This window comes from Mus caroli, unplaced genomic scaffold, assembly GCF_978045245.1.
Source record: "Mus caroli unplaced genomic scaffold, Mus_caroli_1 scaffold_5, whole genome shotgun sequence".
NCBI classification, from domain to species: domain Eukaryota; kingdom Metazoa; phylum Chordata; class Mammalia; order Rodentia; family Muridae; genus Mus; species Mus caroli.
Window position 1 is genome coordinate 750156 of NW_028227260.1, and position 17136 is coordinate 767291.

The 17136-nt window shown below is 36.2% G+C and overlaps 1 protein-coding gene across 2 annotated transcripts; it reads right to left on the reverse strand.

The window, feature by feature from the left end:
* Positions 1 to 306: 306 nt before the first annotated feature.
* On the reverse strand, positions 307 to 9910 carry LOC147004451 (vomeronasal type-2 receptor 116-like). 2 transcript variants are annotated; one of them, XM_085837514.1, is made up of 6 exons: positions 9673 to 9910; positions 6737 to 7019; positions 5556 to 6359; positions 4473 to 4697; positions 3246 to 3369; positions 307 to 2109 (listed from the first exon to the last, which is right to left on the reverse strand). In XM_085837514.1, exons 1-6 carry the CDS (start codon positions 9876 to 9878, stop codon positions 1205 to 1207), a joined length of 2547 nt encoding a protein of 848 aa, XP_085693640.1. In that variant the 5' UTR covers positions 9879 to 9910; the 3' UTR covers positions 307 to 1204. The 2 variants fall into 2 exon arrangements, with proteins under 2 accessions (XP_085693640.1, XP_085693639.1); XM_085837513.1 differs by having other exon boundaries at positions 307 to 2112.
* Positions 9911 to 17136: the final 7226 nt, after the last annotated feature.

Below are 17136 nucleotides of genomic sequence, written 5' to 3' on the forward strand. Positions count from 1 at the left end.
TAAAAATATTTTTTGTTAATGTTTTCTGTATTCTGTCTCCTCAGTTGCTATGGCCCTGCTACTATGGTCACTCTCACGGGGCCCCTCAGTTGCTGCTGCCCAGCTTTCCCTGTCACTCTCTTACTACCCCGCCCTGCAGCAGCAAAGAGTACTTTGAGAGAACAATGACACTGACCATCAACACCTGATATAAAGAAGTAATAATGTGTATGTGTTTATATGTGCATGTTTGTGTGTGCAACATTAAACTTAAATAACTTATTACTCCTATTATGATAAAATTGATGCTGAAACACTTGATATAGAGTTACTTATATGTTTATCGAATTCACTGATCAAAATGTGGTGAAGGTCTACTGTGGGACATTTCCATTAGTGATTTACACACTTAATGAACTACAGTCAATTCATAGTAAAATTGTGTCATTTCACAAAAAATCAGAGGCTTATATCGCAGGCACAATCAGAACCTCATCATCCTTTTAACAAAATGTACATTTCTTTATTTGTTTTCTGATGTTCTTAACATCTACCCAGTACATTTTAAAGATATTCCAAATTTCAGCGCGTCTGCACTGTCATCTGCACAGAGTCACAATGCTTCACACTCGGCTAACATTCACTCTTGTGTCTCTTTTCAAATCAGTGTCTTTTATCACATCAGGAATCCATGATCTTCCAAATCCCAACAGAGGCAGTTCATCATTTAGGCGATTTCTTAGATTTTGTTGCTGGAAAAAAAAATGCCATGACCAAAATAAACATGTGAGAAAAGTACTTACTTATTTATCTACCTTTTTCATAGTACATTGAATGAAGTCAAAGCATGAAATTGGATGCAAGAACTCCATGAAAACAGGTGGAAAAATGTTAATTACTGGCTTCATGTTCATGTTGTATGCAGTACCCTTTCTTATAACTCAAGGACAGTGTGCCTAGACCTGGTGCTGTTCACAGACAGCAGGGTAACCTTATATTAATCATTAATTAAGTACATGGCTTAAACACACAACCATAGGTCAAAATGATGGTACCCATTCCTCAATTGAGATTCCCAGTTCTCAGCATATTCATGTTTGCTGTCCTGTTTGTAAGTACACATCGGTATATAACTAAATTTTTTTATATGATGAAGTACTAGTTTTGTTAAGATGAAGAGTAAGATAAGTTGAATATCATATAACATTTTCATACCATGAAAGTTTCAATAAAGCAATTTACCTTTGTGGTTCTTTATAAAGTTTGAATCTGGTCTAATTAAAATAGCATAACACTTTGGGACAAAGATACACATTAGCAACCCTGCACTAGAAGCCAAGATTGAGAAAACCTCCACAACCACCATGAACCTCCCGCTGGTGCTGTGGTAGACAGGGAGGAAGGTGATCCAGACACTGCAGAACACCAGCATGCTGAAAGTTAGGAACTTGGCTTCATTGAATGTGTCAGGAAGGTTCCTAGCCAAGAAAGCCAAAGTGAAGCTCCCCAGAGCCAAGGAGCCCAAGTATCCCAGGACAATGTGGAAGGCAATTACTGAGCCTTTATTGCAAAGAATGACAATCTTCCCATGTTCAGATTGTATATCTCTGTCAATAAAGGGAGGAGATATTACCAACCAGATTCCACAGAGAACAAGTTGGATTAGGGTACAAATGGGAATGACCAACTTAGGTGCCCCTGATACCAACATCCCTCTCATTCTTCTTCCTGGAGTAGTGAGCTTGAAAGCCATGACCACAGTTATTGTTTTGGCCAACACTGTAGAAACAGCCACAGTGAAAAATATTCCAAATGTGGTTTGCTGCAGGATGCAGGTGACCTGGTCGGGATGTCCAATGAAGAGCAGGGAGCAGAGAAAGCAGAAGACTAGAGAGATGAGCAGGATGTAGCTCAGAATGCGGTTATTGGCCTTCACAATGGGAGTATCCTTGTACTTCACAAATGTGACAAGGACTAGAATTGTGATGGCCAAGAAGGACAGTGCCATGCAGCCTAGAGCCATCCCCAGTGGATCTTCATAAGCCAGAAATGATACAGATCTTGAGAGGCAGTAGGTTTGCTCTATGTTGGCATACTTATCATCTGGACACCTCACACACTGTTCCATATCTGCTGGTAAATGGACATAAACCCTTATAAGATATCATAATTACATAGGAAATAATTTTACATTTGTATTATTCATAGGAAATATTAATAAACATTTTGGTGTTGAGCATCTATTCCATTCCTATTTGCTATAGAACCACTAACTTAAGATTGCTCTGTACTAACCTATGTTTGTCATCAAACAAAACAGCAACAGAGGAAGCACAACAGAAAAAAATACTTATTAAATAAAAATAAAAAAATGGTGACTAATAGTAATAATCTCAGAGTATTTAATTCCTTCAAACATAAATACATTATTCACAGACAAAGGTAGTGTGCAGACATCAGTACTGGTGTCAGTTGGTGAAATGCATCATGTGCTTTGTTTGCTCTGTGGTTTGTGTCTTTGTCTGTGTCTTCACATAGGAACCAGAACATACAATTCCTCATTTAAACACTATTTGCAAAAAGGAATATTTTCATTCTTGAAGCTGTAGACGTCATAGACCTATGCAAGTCCCTCTCATTGTTTCACAATCTCTTACTCCCCAAATACGCATTTCAAGCTACATGGCATGAAGTTCATGGATGTTAACATTCCTCCCTCTATTCTTAGGTAAGCACTAGCCCATCTCTTGTTCCATTATTGAAACCTGCACTCTTGTTCTAATCCTTTGACAGGAAATACTTAATCATTTGTCCATTAAACCTATTAAAATATATTTCATTAAACAACAACTGTTACCCTGCGCATCTGATCTTTTTCACAGAGTAAGCTTGGTGATGGAGGGAAAGATTGTGGACACATCAGGTGATCAAATATCTACGTACAATGAATCAAAGAAAAATAAACATATGCATAGATTACATCTAAAATGTTTCTTTAAAAAATTGTTGTCCAGGTAGGTCCCCCTAAACACTTTATATATAATATAAAATCAGTAACCATCATATTGTGAGAGAAATGTCTTGACTGAGGAAGATATTGGAAGTTATTTGCTGAGTCCAGAAGAAGTTGACATTATATAACTGATTACATTCTGAATCATGGAGAGTTTAGGTCTTCAGTTTGCATCTAGGCCATTTCATGTTTCTAGTTTGGAAACAGAAGGTATTCAAATTCAGTATTTTTTCTTTTGCATGCAAGCATGTACCTGTTTCATTGGAAATCTCATTTTCTGTGCAATGAACACAATCAAAGCAGCAGCCTGCTGTTTCTTTCTGTTGAATTTTCCTGAATCCAGCAGAACACATCACACTACACACGGAGGAGGGAACCTGAGGCAGTGCATAAATGTTATATAATATGCATGTGAGTGTGTATTTCATGTATTTGTCATATGAAAAATGACCTATAGATTGATATATGGGACACAAACAGAAATGCTATACATATTCCTCTGATACCCAGTATCACTTAACAGTATCAGGCATATTTTTATTTATATTACCCTGCAACACACTGAATGTCACACAAAAATTACTGTATCATGTAATATTTTATATGTAACATTCAGGTTGTAGCAATTATAAAATTTTCCTTCCTAAACTGATCAATCCAAAAAGAATGTTTAGGTGGCACAAGTATTCCTTTCATGATTTATAAATTACAAAATAGAATACTGTGGTGTATGGAGGGAGAAGGAAGGGTAAATCAAGAAAGAGTAGTTTTATGACTACGAACAAAATATGTTATAGACGACTCCCATAAAATTAATGAAGTATTTCTAAGTGTAAAAGAAAACCTTGAACACACTATCCCTTTCTCTCTTTTCTCTGCATCTATGAGGGAGCTCCCCACCCACCGACTCCTGCCTCACCACTCTAGCATTCCCCTGTGCTGGGGCATCAAGCCTTCACAGGCCAAAGCGATTCCTCTCCCACTGATGCCAGATAAGGCTATACTCCATGGAGGAGGGGAAATCACGAAGGGGGATAACATTGAAATGTAAATAAATAAATAAAAAACATACAAAATTTATAAATTAAAAAGCTAAAACCTTGAATCTGGAGAAACATTTATGTTCACGACTGCATGATATACTTAACTAGGCTATAGATATGTTTGCACAGAACCAAAAAAATATCCTATGGATGATATATAGTTACAAACTTTTCATTAATCATATGTACATATACATTATACTTTAAAATCATTAAATATATCCCTGCATTGTAGGTGAACAGGTATTTGGGTACTATTGAACATGGATTCCAGAGGCCAGTGATCCATCTACTACCAGATTTACATGAAATTGAGCATTATCAAATTTTGAATATTGCAATTTAGGATGGTCTTTTGCAAGAGTAGCAATTGGTCTTAACCACAGAGTGTTATATTTTAAAATACACATAACCTGAAAAAATTATGGTATACCCACTGCTGTTCCTCCCATGGCCCATTCCAAATCATCAGATATAAGAAGTTGATGACTCTTTTGAAAACAAGGTAAATAGCTTCCTATTTTCACTTTTAATCCAAGGCCTTGTGGAAAATTCCAAATGATGAAAATATCATACTCTGTACACTGATTTTCCCTATGCTTCATGTTCACCAGTTCTCCAACAGGGTTCGTAAATACCCTGGTTTTCATCAAGGAGGACACCTAGAAGAGATGCATGCTTCCAATATCAATAAAGCATATCAATAAAGGTAATTCAAAATTAAGAATTCCCCAATTTCTTAATGACTTTCACAAGAGACAGCTGTATTGAAATAAATGTGTGTAGAAAAATATAGTATACCTCATTGATAACTGAAAACTTATATACTTAATATTAATGATAAAGATAAAATGTGCTAGAAAAAATGATTACTAGATAACAAGTAACTGTGTGTGTGTGTGTGTCTGTGTATGTCTGTGTGTTTGCGTGTGTGTGTGTCTGTGTGAACATTCTTGTCAAAAAAAAATTCTTTTAAGTGAAGCCATGTATGAGAGAATGAAGGGGAAGTCTGAATATCTGGAAATTGTGAAAATAAACAAATTATTTTCACGTACATACAGTATACTCATATAAAATTAACATAAATTTAATAAAATGTGCAGTCTTAGTAATTTATGTTTTTGTATATTGTTAATTTAAATGGCTAAATAATAACCACAGCACATACATGTATCAATTTCTGAAAAACTTTTCTTCAGCAAAAAATTCTAGTCTAGTCATCACTTAAGGCTTTTATGATAAAACTCTTGGCTCCTATTCTAAATTTTGAACTCATTTGGTTGAAATGTGAGACACCTTTTCACAAAACTCACTGGTATTCATAAAAATGTATGGTCTCTTATTAAATATTATCTTTGTGGGTGAAATTCATCCATGTAAATGGATCATTAGGGGTTTTTGCAGTATACAAATCATTGCACTGAGAGAATAATCTCTAACAAATGTACAGTTGTTCCTCTGGGTCCATTTAAAAGATCACATTGATATATCTAAGTATAATGAAATGTAAGAAACTTTACCTGCTGACAAGCAGTGAAATGTCTTTTGTGTTCTGCCTTTTTCTGAGACTCTACTTGTTGAAGAATGTGTTCATGGTAGGTGTGGGCCACAGCATAAACAGCATTATACAAGTTGTAACCTTCATCACTCATCGCCATATCATAGCTGTGCAGTGCTGTCCATTCCAATGTGTTGTTGAACGTAATATGATCCATTTTAATGCTGTTCTTGGAGATTGAACAATTAAAATAATTCCATTCCAGTATAGTATGAGAAATATCTCTTAGGTATTTGAATGTGTTCATTATTTGCATGAAATTCCTTAATTTAGGAATCTCAACTCTGTGGTGTGCAAAAGTAATAGTCCCATGGAAGAGATTAAGTGTGAATTCTTTTTTATTTGTGATGACATCCCATTGTGAGGTTGTGATCCAGATTCTCTGAGCACCTAACTCTTCCCATCTTCTAAAGCTGACTTCTAGAGTAGAGTTCATTTCACCATAAATGATAACAACCTTTGCTGAGGATGTCATAATTTGGTTATCATATATTGTAGCTCTTGTCATGTATATCTGCATGTTTTCAGGGATCATATTAACAAAAGCTAAACAGATCCCATGACTTTGGCTTTCTTCTCTTACATCTGAGAGAAACTGAATACCCTGATCATCATCTGAGATGACCAGTCCTATCCAAGTCCATCTAAAATGAAACATCAAGGAGACCATGCCACGTGATAAATGTGTGTCCTTGGTGGCTACTTGATGGGCATGGGGCAGCCGGTCATGGTCGCGTAGGTTAGGATTAAATGTTCCAAAGAAAACCTAAAGGATATAGAAGACAGGATGAAACTTCCAGTGAAGAATATTATTATTAGGATATTTAGACTCATATACATTTAATGCTACTCACCTTCCAGAACTCTAGATAAGAAAAGTAAGATTGTACTATACACATCATGTATTATTCCTATTAGATTCTAGACTATTTCTGATAAGTCTAAAATTCCTAGAACACAATTTTACCTGTATGCACAGTACATCTATGAAATGATTAGTTCATTCATATATATATAATGTGTATGTATGTGTGTGTGTTTGTGTAGCAGCACACCCACAAATGCATTTTGTCCAAGTTTTCTTGAAGGCACCTGTAAATGTGATTTAATGTTCTTAACCTATTCAGTGTCACAAATTCTTACCAGTGGCATCGAAGAATGCATTGCCAGTTTTAAGGATGTTTTCCATGATGGTCCTGTAAGAGCTATGATACATGACTTATCTAAATAACAGAAATAATTAACAAAATTCATATGTCCATATGTTTGTGTATATTCTTGATCCAGATCTCTCAATAAATGCTGACAGTTTCCACCAATGATGGAGAACATCAAAGTCATGTTGGGTAAAAGATTAGGATTCTTGTTGATCTCATCAGTAGCAAAAAACATTACCAGAAGAAGCTCATATTCACTTGCTGCAATTCTACAAGAGGGCATAGTGATGATTAAGGGAGATGTGTGAAATATAAAATTTCAACTGCAGTAAAGTTTGTAATATGAGATATGCTAAATTTCTGTATAAATGTCTTGAAATAAGCCTGATATATTAGGGATCTTTAGAGCCGAATACAATTTAAGAATTCATACACATTAAACACTGTGATATGATACATTTTGTATTCATGAAATTAAATAAACATTGTTTTATCTCTGAATGCCATCCTTGAACTAAATTACAGTCCTATTGTGTGAGAATGCTATAAAATAACCTTGGAGATGTAATTCCACAGATATATAAAAGAGCATGACTTCCACTACATATGAAATACCTAACAGATTGTCCTTATAAATTTATTTAACTGCAATTTATACATCAATCATCTTAATATTATTGAATACTTTGAGTATCAACTAATATATCTGTTTTTTTCAACTTTTTTATTCTTATCCTTTTATACCCTAAAATATCATTTATGAATATTTAATAATATCCATAACTGAGGATACTATGTCTAATGTTCACTACTAAGTTATTACAAAACATACAAAATACTCTTTGGGAATTAAGCATAATAAAGGAGCATAAAATTTTATATAGTGAATCATTAAGAAATATATTCAAAAGCCCTTATTAGATACCACCTGACAGTATGAGAGTATTCAAAACCCATTATATAGTTGTGTTTCTTGACAAACAATCAGCTTACTTTAAGAAGATTATCAGTGTTTCAAGTAGAGAAAATATTTTATCAGTAAGAATATTTTACATATTTCCAAATAACAAAAACTCTATGAACTTAAGCATTATGAAATTGCTAATTTTATTCACAGGAAGAAAATTATGAATAATATGTTAGAACATGTTTTATAATTGTTTTGTATGTTTTTAGATCATGCTTTTAATATATTCAAATGTTAATATCACCAATCAGGCTACTCATTTTAATATCCATTTTATTTAATTTTATTTATCCATTTCAAGATATACACAATGATACAATATACCATATGACCAGAAGGGTCTTGTACACATCAAGTTCATGTTGCCTTTTAGTGTGTTCTTACTATTTCTATCTTTTAAAAGTTTTATCACAATTCTTTTAATACCACAATCTTCCTAATACATTGAGATCCTTTAAGTGATGTCTGAGCACAGAGATCTGCTCTGCCCCAGCACAGTTGGCAGTTCATCTGTTATTCTCTATTGCCTCTTATCAGGTGTAAAGACACCAAACATGGTCTTTTGCTAAAATTTGTATTTTTCAATTAAGAGTTCAGCGCTAGGTTTTTCTTTCTAATCCCAAAAGTATATTGACACAGTTCATATATTTGTAATTTTAAAACTTATTATGGCTTAAACAATTGTCATCGATGAGAATTTCCACAATTTTTGGCCAATAGGTGTGGTAAAAATTAAGGATACTTCAGAAATATAATTCCTACTCACCTAACACAGAAGGATAATAATGTGAAACAACCATCACTATCAAAGTGTACAGTGCACTGTGGCTACCCATTGAAAAATGTATTCCTTTATCCCAAAGACATGAAAATTGAAAAGGGGATGGGATGAGAACCAAAAACATAAAAGCACAAGAAACCTTAGTTTATGAAAGAAAGATGTCGCAGGCACAATGATTAGCTAAAAGGTAAATGATTTCAACACTCGTTCCCTCATGATCTGCAGCCACAAATGATAATACCTCACACTTTGAATCTAACACCTAATAACCACATGGAGAACAGGTTCTTTTCAACTGGAACACAATGATTCTCCTAGATTTATCTTTTCAGACCTCAGATGTAGAGATTAAGACCAGAATTTTCCCTATGTATCCAGGGCACATGTCATAGGATGAATGGAAAGGACTTGTGAATAAATATTAATTACTAAATAATGTAAAGTTTGTTGAGTAGTTAATAGAAATATTGACCTTGTATCTTATAGTGATAAAAAGCCTAGTCAGTTTCTGTGCATTTGTGTAATTGGATAAAAAGATTATTCTGGTAACAAAATATGAGACTAGCATTCTTTTTCCTTATTCAGTACCAAATTCAGAGCTGCAGGATGAGACTCATTTAAAGACTATTTTATAAAGCAAAATATATGTATATTCACAAGTATATAAGTAATGTTATACATTTAACCAAGTATAGTAGACCAACACAGTCACAAATATTTCAATGAAACAATGCATGTTCATCTGTTGGAAACCAGGATTAGGTAACACTTTTATTAAGGCATTTAGATGCATGATCATAATGAGGCGTGGGCAGACAATTGAATATAGGCAGTGATGCAGTCTCTTCATATTGAGTTCTTGACAAAGGTGGGGATTGTGAATTCAAGGCATATGAAAAGATATCTTTCAACATATATTTTCAACAAAGACTCAATAGAGAGAATCCACACCTTCACATTGTCCAGTATTGTAAACTGGAGTATAAAATTGAACTAAAACCCTACTAAACTGTGACACATTTCGAAGTATTAAAATAGTGATTGATATAATAATTCATTTTCAGGGGTTCTTAAAGTTACATGGTGAGGAAGAGAACAGAACCCACAGTTTGTGTATACAGATAAATATGTCAAACTAATGACATTGACAAAAGAAATAATGTTAATGACTTACCGAAAATTTAAATCTGAATTATAAAAATTATCTTCAATAGGTTCATCAATTAACCAAAGGTAAAAATGACACTCCCTTTGCAAATCTCCATCACTATCTTCACTATTGTTTATCCTCCAAAAGCAACTGGGTTCAGTCAAACAGCCCAAGATGAGCCAAAACTTCAGAAACAAAAATGAAATAGTGAAAGTACAGAGCTTCTTCATGTCTGCTAGGATCTAAGATGGAGCTGTTGTGAAATCCGTTTCTGATGTAGAAAGACATCACACACACAGTTACACCTATGTGTCTGTATTAAGGCTACTTCTGTCTGGAGATCCACTTATTATATTCACAGTTCCTTTCCATTCCTCCTATGTCAGGCTCCCTAGATACATAGGGAAAATTCTGGCCTCAGGCTCTTCATCTGAGCTCTGAAATGTTTTCATCAACATATTTTTGAAAACATGTTTTGAGATCATGTTTTCTACCTTCAGGGGCCATGACTGCATTCATGTGCATAGCATAAATCCCAAGGACAATCTTCTCCTGCATGGCTCAGATGAGACTGTGTGTCAAGAGCCATTATGTACGAACACAATGGATTTCATCACAAGTTCTATACTGTGACAGAAGGTGAGAAGGTCATAAAAGTTCCATATCACTCAGATGCTGCGTTTAATCATGGAACATTATGTAACACATTGTCTAGTTTAGGGAAGGGCAGTCTCACATGCAACATTGAGCCTGGAGTTGACCATGCTCTCTGTTGTTCATATACTATTGTATGCTACTCATGTTTACAAAATATCTCCAAACTTCCTGTGATTCCTGCCATCTGTAGAACATGTCAATATGCTAATTCCAAAAATGCTTGGGTTTTAAAAGATTGAACACCCATCCTGTCCAATATCAGTACCTGTGCAGACATTCACTGATATGCTGATCTCTTTCCTGATAATCAGTGCCTGGCAGTCAATGACATTTAATGAAATATTTCTTTGGATGATGTTTGCTCATACCTCATTAAGAAGTTAGAGACTAATTTCATATATTTTGATCAAAGTAAAGAAGTTAGGTGACATTTAAGAGATAGAATTTTATTGCTAGTGTTAGCATATACCTCATACTTTTCATTTATTTCTACTTGGCATTTGGTTTGAAATATTTCTATCTTGGATTAAATTTAACAACACAGATGTATGTCTGTTAAGCTAATTTATGTAATTTGGATAGATTCCAATGAGTGACAAAGATGAAGCATTTATTTGATTTGTAATTTTTGAACTACCTTATACTTTTGTTCATATCCACAATGGATTAAGTGAGTCTTAAACTCCATTTTTTGGAATGGTTGGCATATCACTGAATTATAATGAAATCCTGCTATGGAATTTATTTTACTATCTTTGTTAATATGAATAAACATTTGTTTTATACTTCAGTTGAATTATAACAATTTCAGTGTACATTTGTTTCAGTACATTTGCAAAATTGTAGATTGGTAAATTAAGTGTTCCGATGTAATATTCCATAGTTGCTATATACCTGGTGCTAATACCATGTCAAATTAACTGGGAATGTGCATGGAGGCTGACTCTTTACTTCTCTGTGACTGATATTGAAATGCCATCCTGGGCTGTGGCCGTGTTTTAGAAGTCATATGGTCCACATGAGCAATGGACCACGATCCATACCATACTCATTACAACAAGACTACAGGTCAAACATTTAGGTCTTTAATAATCTTGAATTTGGATTTGCCCAGATTTAGAGGTGAGGCTCCATGTGCTTTTCTACAGAGACATCCTCCATGTTGCTTGGAACACAAATAGTATTTCTTAAAATCTCCTTTCTTTTTGCCTAAAGTTCATGTTATAGACTTGATTTGGAGGAAAGAGGGCAGAGCACACCTGATGGTGTCCTTCCTGATTATCAAGGGAATCTTTGGTTTCCATTTTCCTTTAAGTTGTTCTGTTGGGTGGCAATCTTAACCTATCCACTACAGTACTTTATGTGTTTATAAAACAAAGTTTTCTTCTATGTTTTACAGATGATATTCCATAGCTTCATTCCAGTTTCTTGTCCCTTTATTTCTTGTTCAAATCAGATATCTGATTCCATGTCAGGCTATGTGGAGCATGTGGTGGCCTCTATCATATTTTCATGTCAGAGAATAATCTTAGAAAGGTTGCTGTTGTATTTTCTTTAAATTTTGATGTCATTTATTATTAAACCATTCATATCCTGTTTTTCCCCATTAATCGGATACTGATTTGTGATTCTTCAATCACTTGAAACAAGGTTTAATATGGCACAGAAGTGTGATTAATATAAATTATTGAAGTACTTTTGAGTATCTGCACTCATCAATCTACATGGATGGAAAGACATCCTCTTTCATGAATTACATATGCAATAGCAAAGATCTCATTCATGAACCGCAGATATTTGCAAGGCAATGTGATGCCTATTATACATCTATGCACCAACAAATATAATTTCAGTTTCTTCTTTATAAATAGCATCTCAGTCTATTATAATTTAAATGATTTTTGTAGAAAATTCAACTTATTCTAATGAAACTAAATCTGACATGTTATAGCTTTTTTAGACACAGGATTTTTAACCCAATGCATCATAATTGGCATCAGATATTACTTCACTAACACTCAACATACATGCAGGAATGCTGATGGTGATTCTTCCAAGATGTCCCCTAAAATCTCTTAATCCATAGAACTTAGCTTACAATAAAGGGTCCAATTTCCCTTCCAATCTTCTTTGTCCCATATACATAACTATACTAATATTGAATATCCAAAAAAAGAATTTCAATATTACATAACAATTACACCTGAAGAACATCTGTCGTCCGAACTTATGAAAGCAGGGTTTACTTTCCACCCCTACCAACCTACCTGGCTGACAGGAGATCTTCCATAATTAAGAACATAGGTGAGCCCTTTGGCTGAATACTCATTTCATTTGGGACCTCCACAAACCTAAACACATGAGGTATCTATCGAGCTCTTCCTGAATAGTATTGTCTTTCCAGTTTGCATCTCCAACTGAAACTATTGAAGATAAATATGCCTTCCCCAGACCCCAAAGCTAACGTGGCTCCTATTAGATCTATCTAAATCAGAGACAGTGGGATATGATGGTTGCACCAAGTAAAGACATTTAAGGCATGCCTTAACCAGATAAAGCACTTCCTAACTCCCAGGAGGTCTCCTGGAATCCAGGTCACACTACACTATTTGTATCCAAAGAGTACTGACCGAGTCCCAGATACCCAGGCAAGTTAACAAGAGAAATGACCAGATGGTGAAAGAAAAATAAAAGGACATAACCAACAGAGGTCAATGTAATTTGGCATTATCAGAACCCAGTTTTCCTACCCTGGATATTTAAACACACATGAAGAGCAAGATTTTGATCTAAAATTGCATCTCATGAAGATGACAAATACCTTTAATAAGGATAAATTAACACCTTTAAAGAAATACAGAAAACCACAGGCTAACAGGTAGAAGCCCTTAGAAAGGAGACAAATAATTCACTTGAAGACAGGCAATAAAATACAATTTAAAAGATGTTGGAATGGTACAAAACAGGCTAACACCGAAAAATGGGAAAAGAAACAACAAAAACATTTAAACCTCTTCTTCACCTTCATCAGACTCCAGACACATACAGGAAAGGTTCCCTTACACCACCCATCTTCCCTGATCTCTGAGACCCCTGCACAAGGCCAAGTTTCGCTCAGCAGCATGAGAGCCCAGAACTACATCCTTTCCCCTATGAACTCTCCACCCACCATCATGTGATCTAAGGCTCCTGAAACAAAAAGAACTGGAGGTCTGAAAACAATTTTTTTTTTTTTGCTGTTGTTGATGATGTTGTTATTTTTCTTTTTTATTAGGTATTTTCTTTATTTATCTTTCGAATGCTATCCTGACAGTCCCCTGTACCCTCCCCTTGCCCTGCTCCCCAACCCACACATTCCTGCTTCCTGGCCCTGGAATTCTCCCTGGACTGGGGCATTTAATCTTCCCAAAACCAAGGGCGTCTCCTCCCATTGATGGCCTACTAGGCCATCCACTGCTACATATGCAACTAGAAACAAAAGCTCTGGTGGGGGAGGGAGGGACAATGGCTAGATCATATTGTTGTTCCTCCTATAGGTTTGCAGGTCCCTTTAGCTCCTTGGGTGCTTTCTCTAGTTCCTTCATTAAGGGCCCTATGTACCATTCAATAGATGACTGTGAGCATCCACTTCTGTATTTGCCAGACACTGGCAGAGACTCACAGGAGACATCTATATCAGGGTCCTTTCAGCAAAATCTTGCTGGCATAAGCAATAGTGTCTGGGTTTAGTGGTTGTTTTTTGGATGGATCGCTGAGTGGGGCAGTCCATGGATGGTCCTTCCTTTTGTCTCAGCTCTGAACTTTGTCTCTGTATCTCCTTCCATGGGTATTTTGTTCCCCCTTAGAAGGGGAAGGAACAAAGTATCCACACTTTGGTCTTCCTACTTCTTGAGTCTCATGCGTTTTACAAATTGTATCTTGGATATTTTAAGTTTCTGGGTTAATATCCACTTATCAGTGAGTACATATCATGTGTGCTCTTTGTGATTGGGTTACCTCACTCAGGATGATGGATCTCATCTATTTGCCTAATACTTTCATAAATTCATTGTTTTGATTTGCTAAGTAGTACTCCAATGGGTAAATGTACCAAATTTTCCATTCCTCTGTTGAGGGACATCTGGGTTCTTTACCGATTCTGGCTATTATAAATGATGATCTTATTAACATAGTGGAGCATGTGTCCCTGTTGAAAGTTGAAACACCTACTGGGTTTATGCCCAGGAGAGTTACTGCTGGATCTACCAGTAGTATTATGTCCAATTTTCTGAAGAACAGCCAGACTGATTTCCAGAGTAGTTTATGAGCTTGCAATCACATCAGAAATGGAGGAGTTTTCCTCTTTCTCCACATCCTCACCAGGAACTGCTATAACTTGAAGTTTTCATCTTAGCCATTCTGACTGATGTGAGGTGAAATTTCAGTGATGTTTTGATTTGCATTTCCCTGATGATTAAGAATATTGAACATTTTGTCAGGTATATCTCAGCCATTCAGTATTCCTCAGTTCGGAATTCTTTGTTTAACTCCATACCACATCTTTTAATATGGTTATTTGATTTTATGGAGCACAGCTTCTTGAGTTCTTTGTATATATTGGACATTAGTCCTCTATGAGAGTTATGATTGATAAAGATTTTTTTCCCAATATATTGGCGGCCTTTTTGTCTTTTTTTTTTTTTTTTTTTTTGGTTTGGTTTGGTTTGGTTTTGGTTTTTTTGTTTTTTATGTTTTTTTTGGTTTGTTTTTTTTTTTTTTTTTTTTGGTTTTTTGAGACAGGGTCTCTCTGCATAGCCCTGGCTATCCTTGAATTCATTTTGTAGACCAGGCTGACCTTGAACTCAGAAATCCGGCTGCCTCTGACTGCCAAGTGTTGGGATTAAACGTGTGCACCACCAAATCTGGCCCTTTTTGTCTTATTAACAGTGCTTTGCAGAAGCTTTGCAATTTTATGAGGTTCCATTTGTCGATTCTCAGTCTTACAGCAGAAGGCATTGCTCTTCTCTTCAGGAAATTTTCCCGTATGCCCATATCTTCGAGGCTTTTCCCTCTTTCTCCTCTATATATTTCAGTGTCTCTGCTTTTATGTGGAGTTTCTTGAGCCACTTAGACTTGAGCTATGTACAAATGAATAAGAATGGATCAATTCACATTCTTTTACAACATAACTGAGAGTTGAGCCAGCAACTTTTGTTGAAAATGCTTCCTTTTTTCCACTGGATGATTTTGGCTCCTTTTCCAATGATCAACTGACCATAGGTGTTTAGGTTTATTTCTGGGTCTTCAAATCTATTCCATTGATCTACATGTTTGTCACTGTACAAATACCATGCAATTTTTTATCACTATTGCTCTGTAGTACAGCTTGAGGTCAAGATCTCTGGCTGTTGAAAAGGAGGTGATCAGTATTTCTGTCCCAGGAGAGTCTCCAGGAGAGGCAATTCAGCTTCTGTTCAGTATAGGGAGAACATTAAAAGAAAGGCAAAGCCTGTTTCCCATGACATAAACAATTCCTTGTCTGAACATTCTATTCTATCCTGGAGAGCTCTTGGTATCCCCTGTGATGTCTCCAGTGTTGTAATAACATCAACTGCACTTAGGGCTTTCAAAAAGTCCATATTTATGTTTGCAAGATGGTGGAGGCGCCTCCTTGAGAGTGAGAATTGAGAGTTTAGAGAAATAAGAGAGAGACCTAAGGAAGATGTCTTTCCATCTCACTGTAAAGAAGCAAGGAAGATGTGGTCCTGGGACAGGCACAGTGAGTCATGGAACAGTGTTGTGAAAATTCCTGGAGTAGGCATACTTGAGTCTGACTTCCCAGTAATGAATAAGAGAAAGTGGTGCCACTGTGAATTTAATGAACTTTCCTGCTAATCATAATTCCTGAATGATGAGTATTCATGTACATTAATTTGTCCATCCATGAAGACAGGAGCAGGCAAGTCCAAAACGCGTATAGAGTAATTTTTTATATTTTCTTTTATTGGATTTTGGGTTGGCAAAAGGAGACCATAAAGAGGTAAGGAGAGGCCCTTCTGGTCTGAGCCAGCAACAGGGCACCTTGGGTGTGGAGTCTGTTGACACCCCAGAGGTCCCCATAGGACCCTCAACGGGACCGTAAGACCTCTGATGAGTGGAACACAACTTCTACTCCAATCCAATTGCGATGGACCTGAGACTGCATTAATTAGGGAAGCAGAAAACCAGCCTGACCAGGGTCACAAATCCCTCCCGGTCAGCACCAACACCAGGCCACCTTGGGTGTGTAGTCTTTGACACCCCCAAGTTCCCCAAAGGAGTCTCCACGGGACCTCAGGACCTCTGGAGAGTGGATCACAACTTCTGCCAGGAGGGGGGTTCCAACACGAGATATCTGGGCACCTTTCCTCCTAGAGGAGAGCTTGACTGCAGAGAGTGCTCTGACGACTGAAACTAAGGAGAGAGCTAGTCTCCCATGTCTGCTGATAGAGGCTAACAGAGTCACCTGATGAACAAGCTGTAACCAGAGACAACTATAACAACTAACTTCAGAGATTACCAGATGGCGAAAGGCAAATGTAAGAATCTTACTAACAGAAACCAAGACCACTCACCATCATCAGAACCCAGCACTCTCACCCCACACAGTCCTGGGCACCCCAGCACACCTGAAAAGATAGTCCCGGATTTAAAAGCATATCTCATGATGATGGTAGAGGACATCAAGAAGGACTTCAATAACTCACTTAAAGAAACACACGAGAACACTGCTAGACAGGTAGAAGACCTTAAACAGGAAGCACAGAAATCCCTTAAAGAATTGCAGGAAAACAGAACCAAACAGGTGATGGA

Coding starts and splice junctions, on each gene's coding strand:
- LOC147004451 (XM_085837513.1), bottom strand. CDS start 9,878: ATGAAGAAGCTCTGTACTTTCACTATTTCATTTTTGTTTCTGAAGTTT. Junction 7,020..9,672: donor AATTCAGATTTAAATTTTCG/GTAAGTCATTAA, acceptor GCCCTCTTGTAG/AATTGCAGCAAGTGAATATG. Junction 6,360..6,736: donor TGCATTCTTCGATGCCACTG/GTAAGAATTTGT, acceptor TATATCCTTTAG/GTTTTCTTTGGAACATTTAA.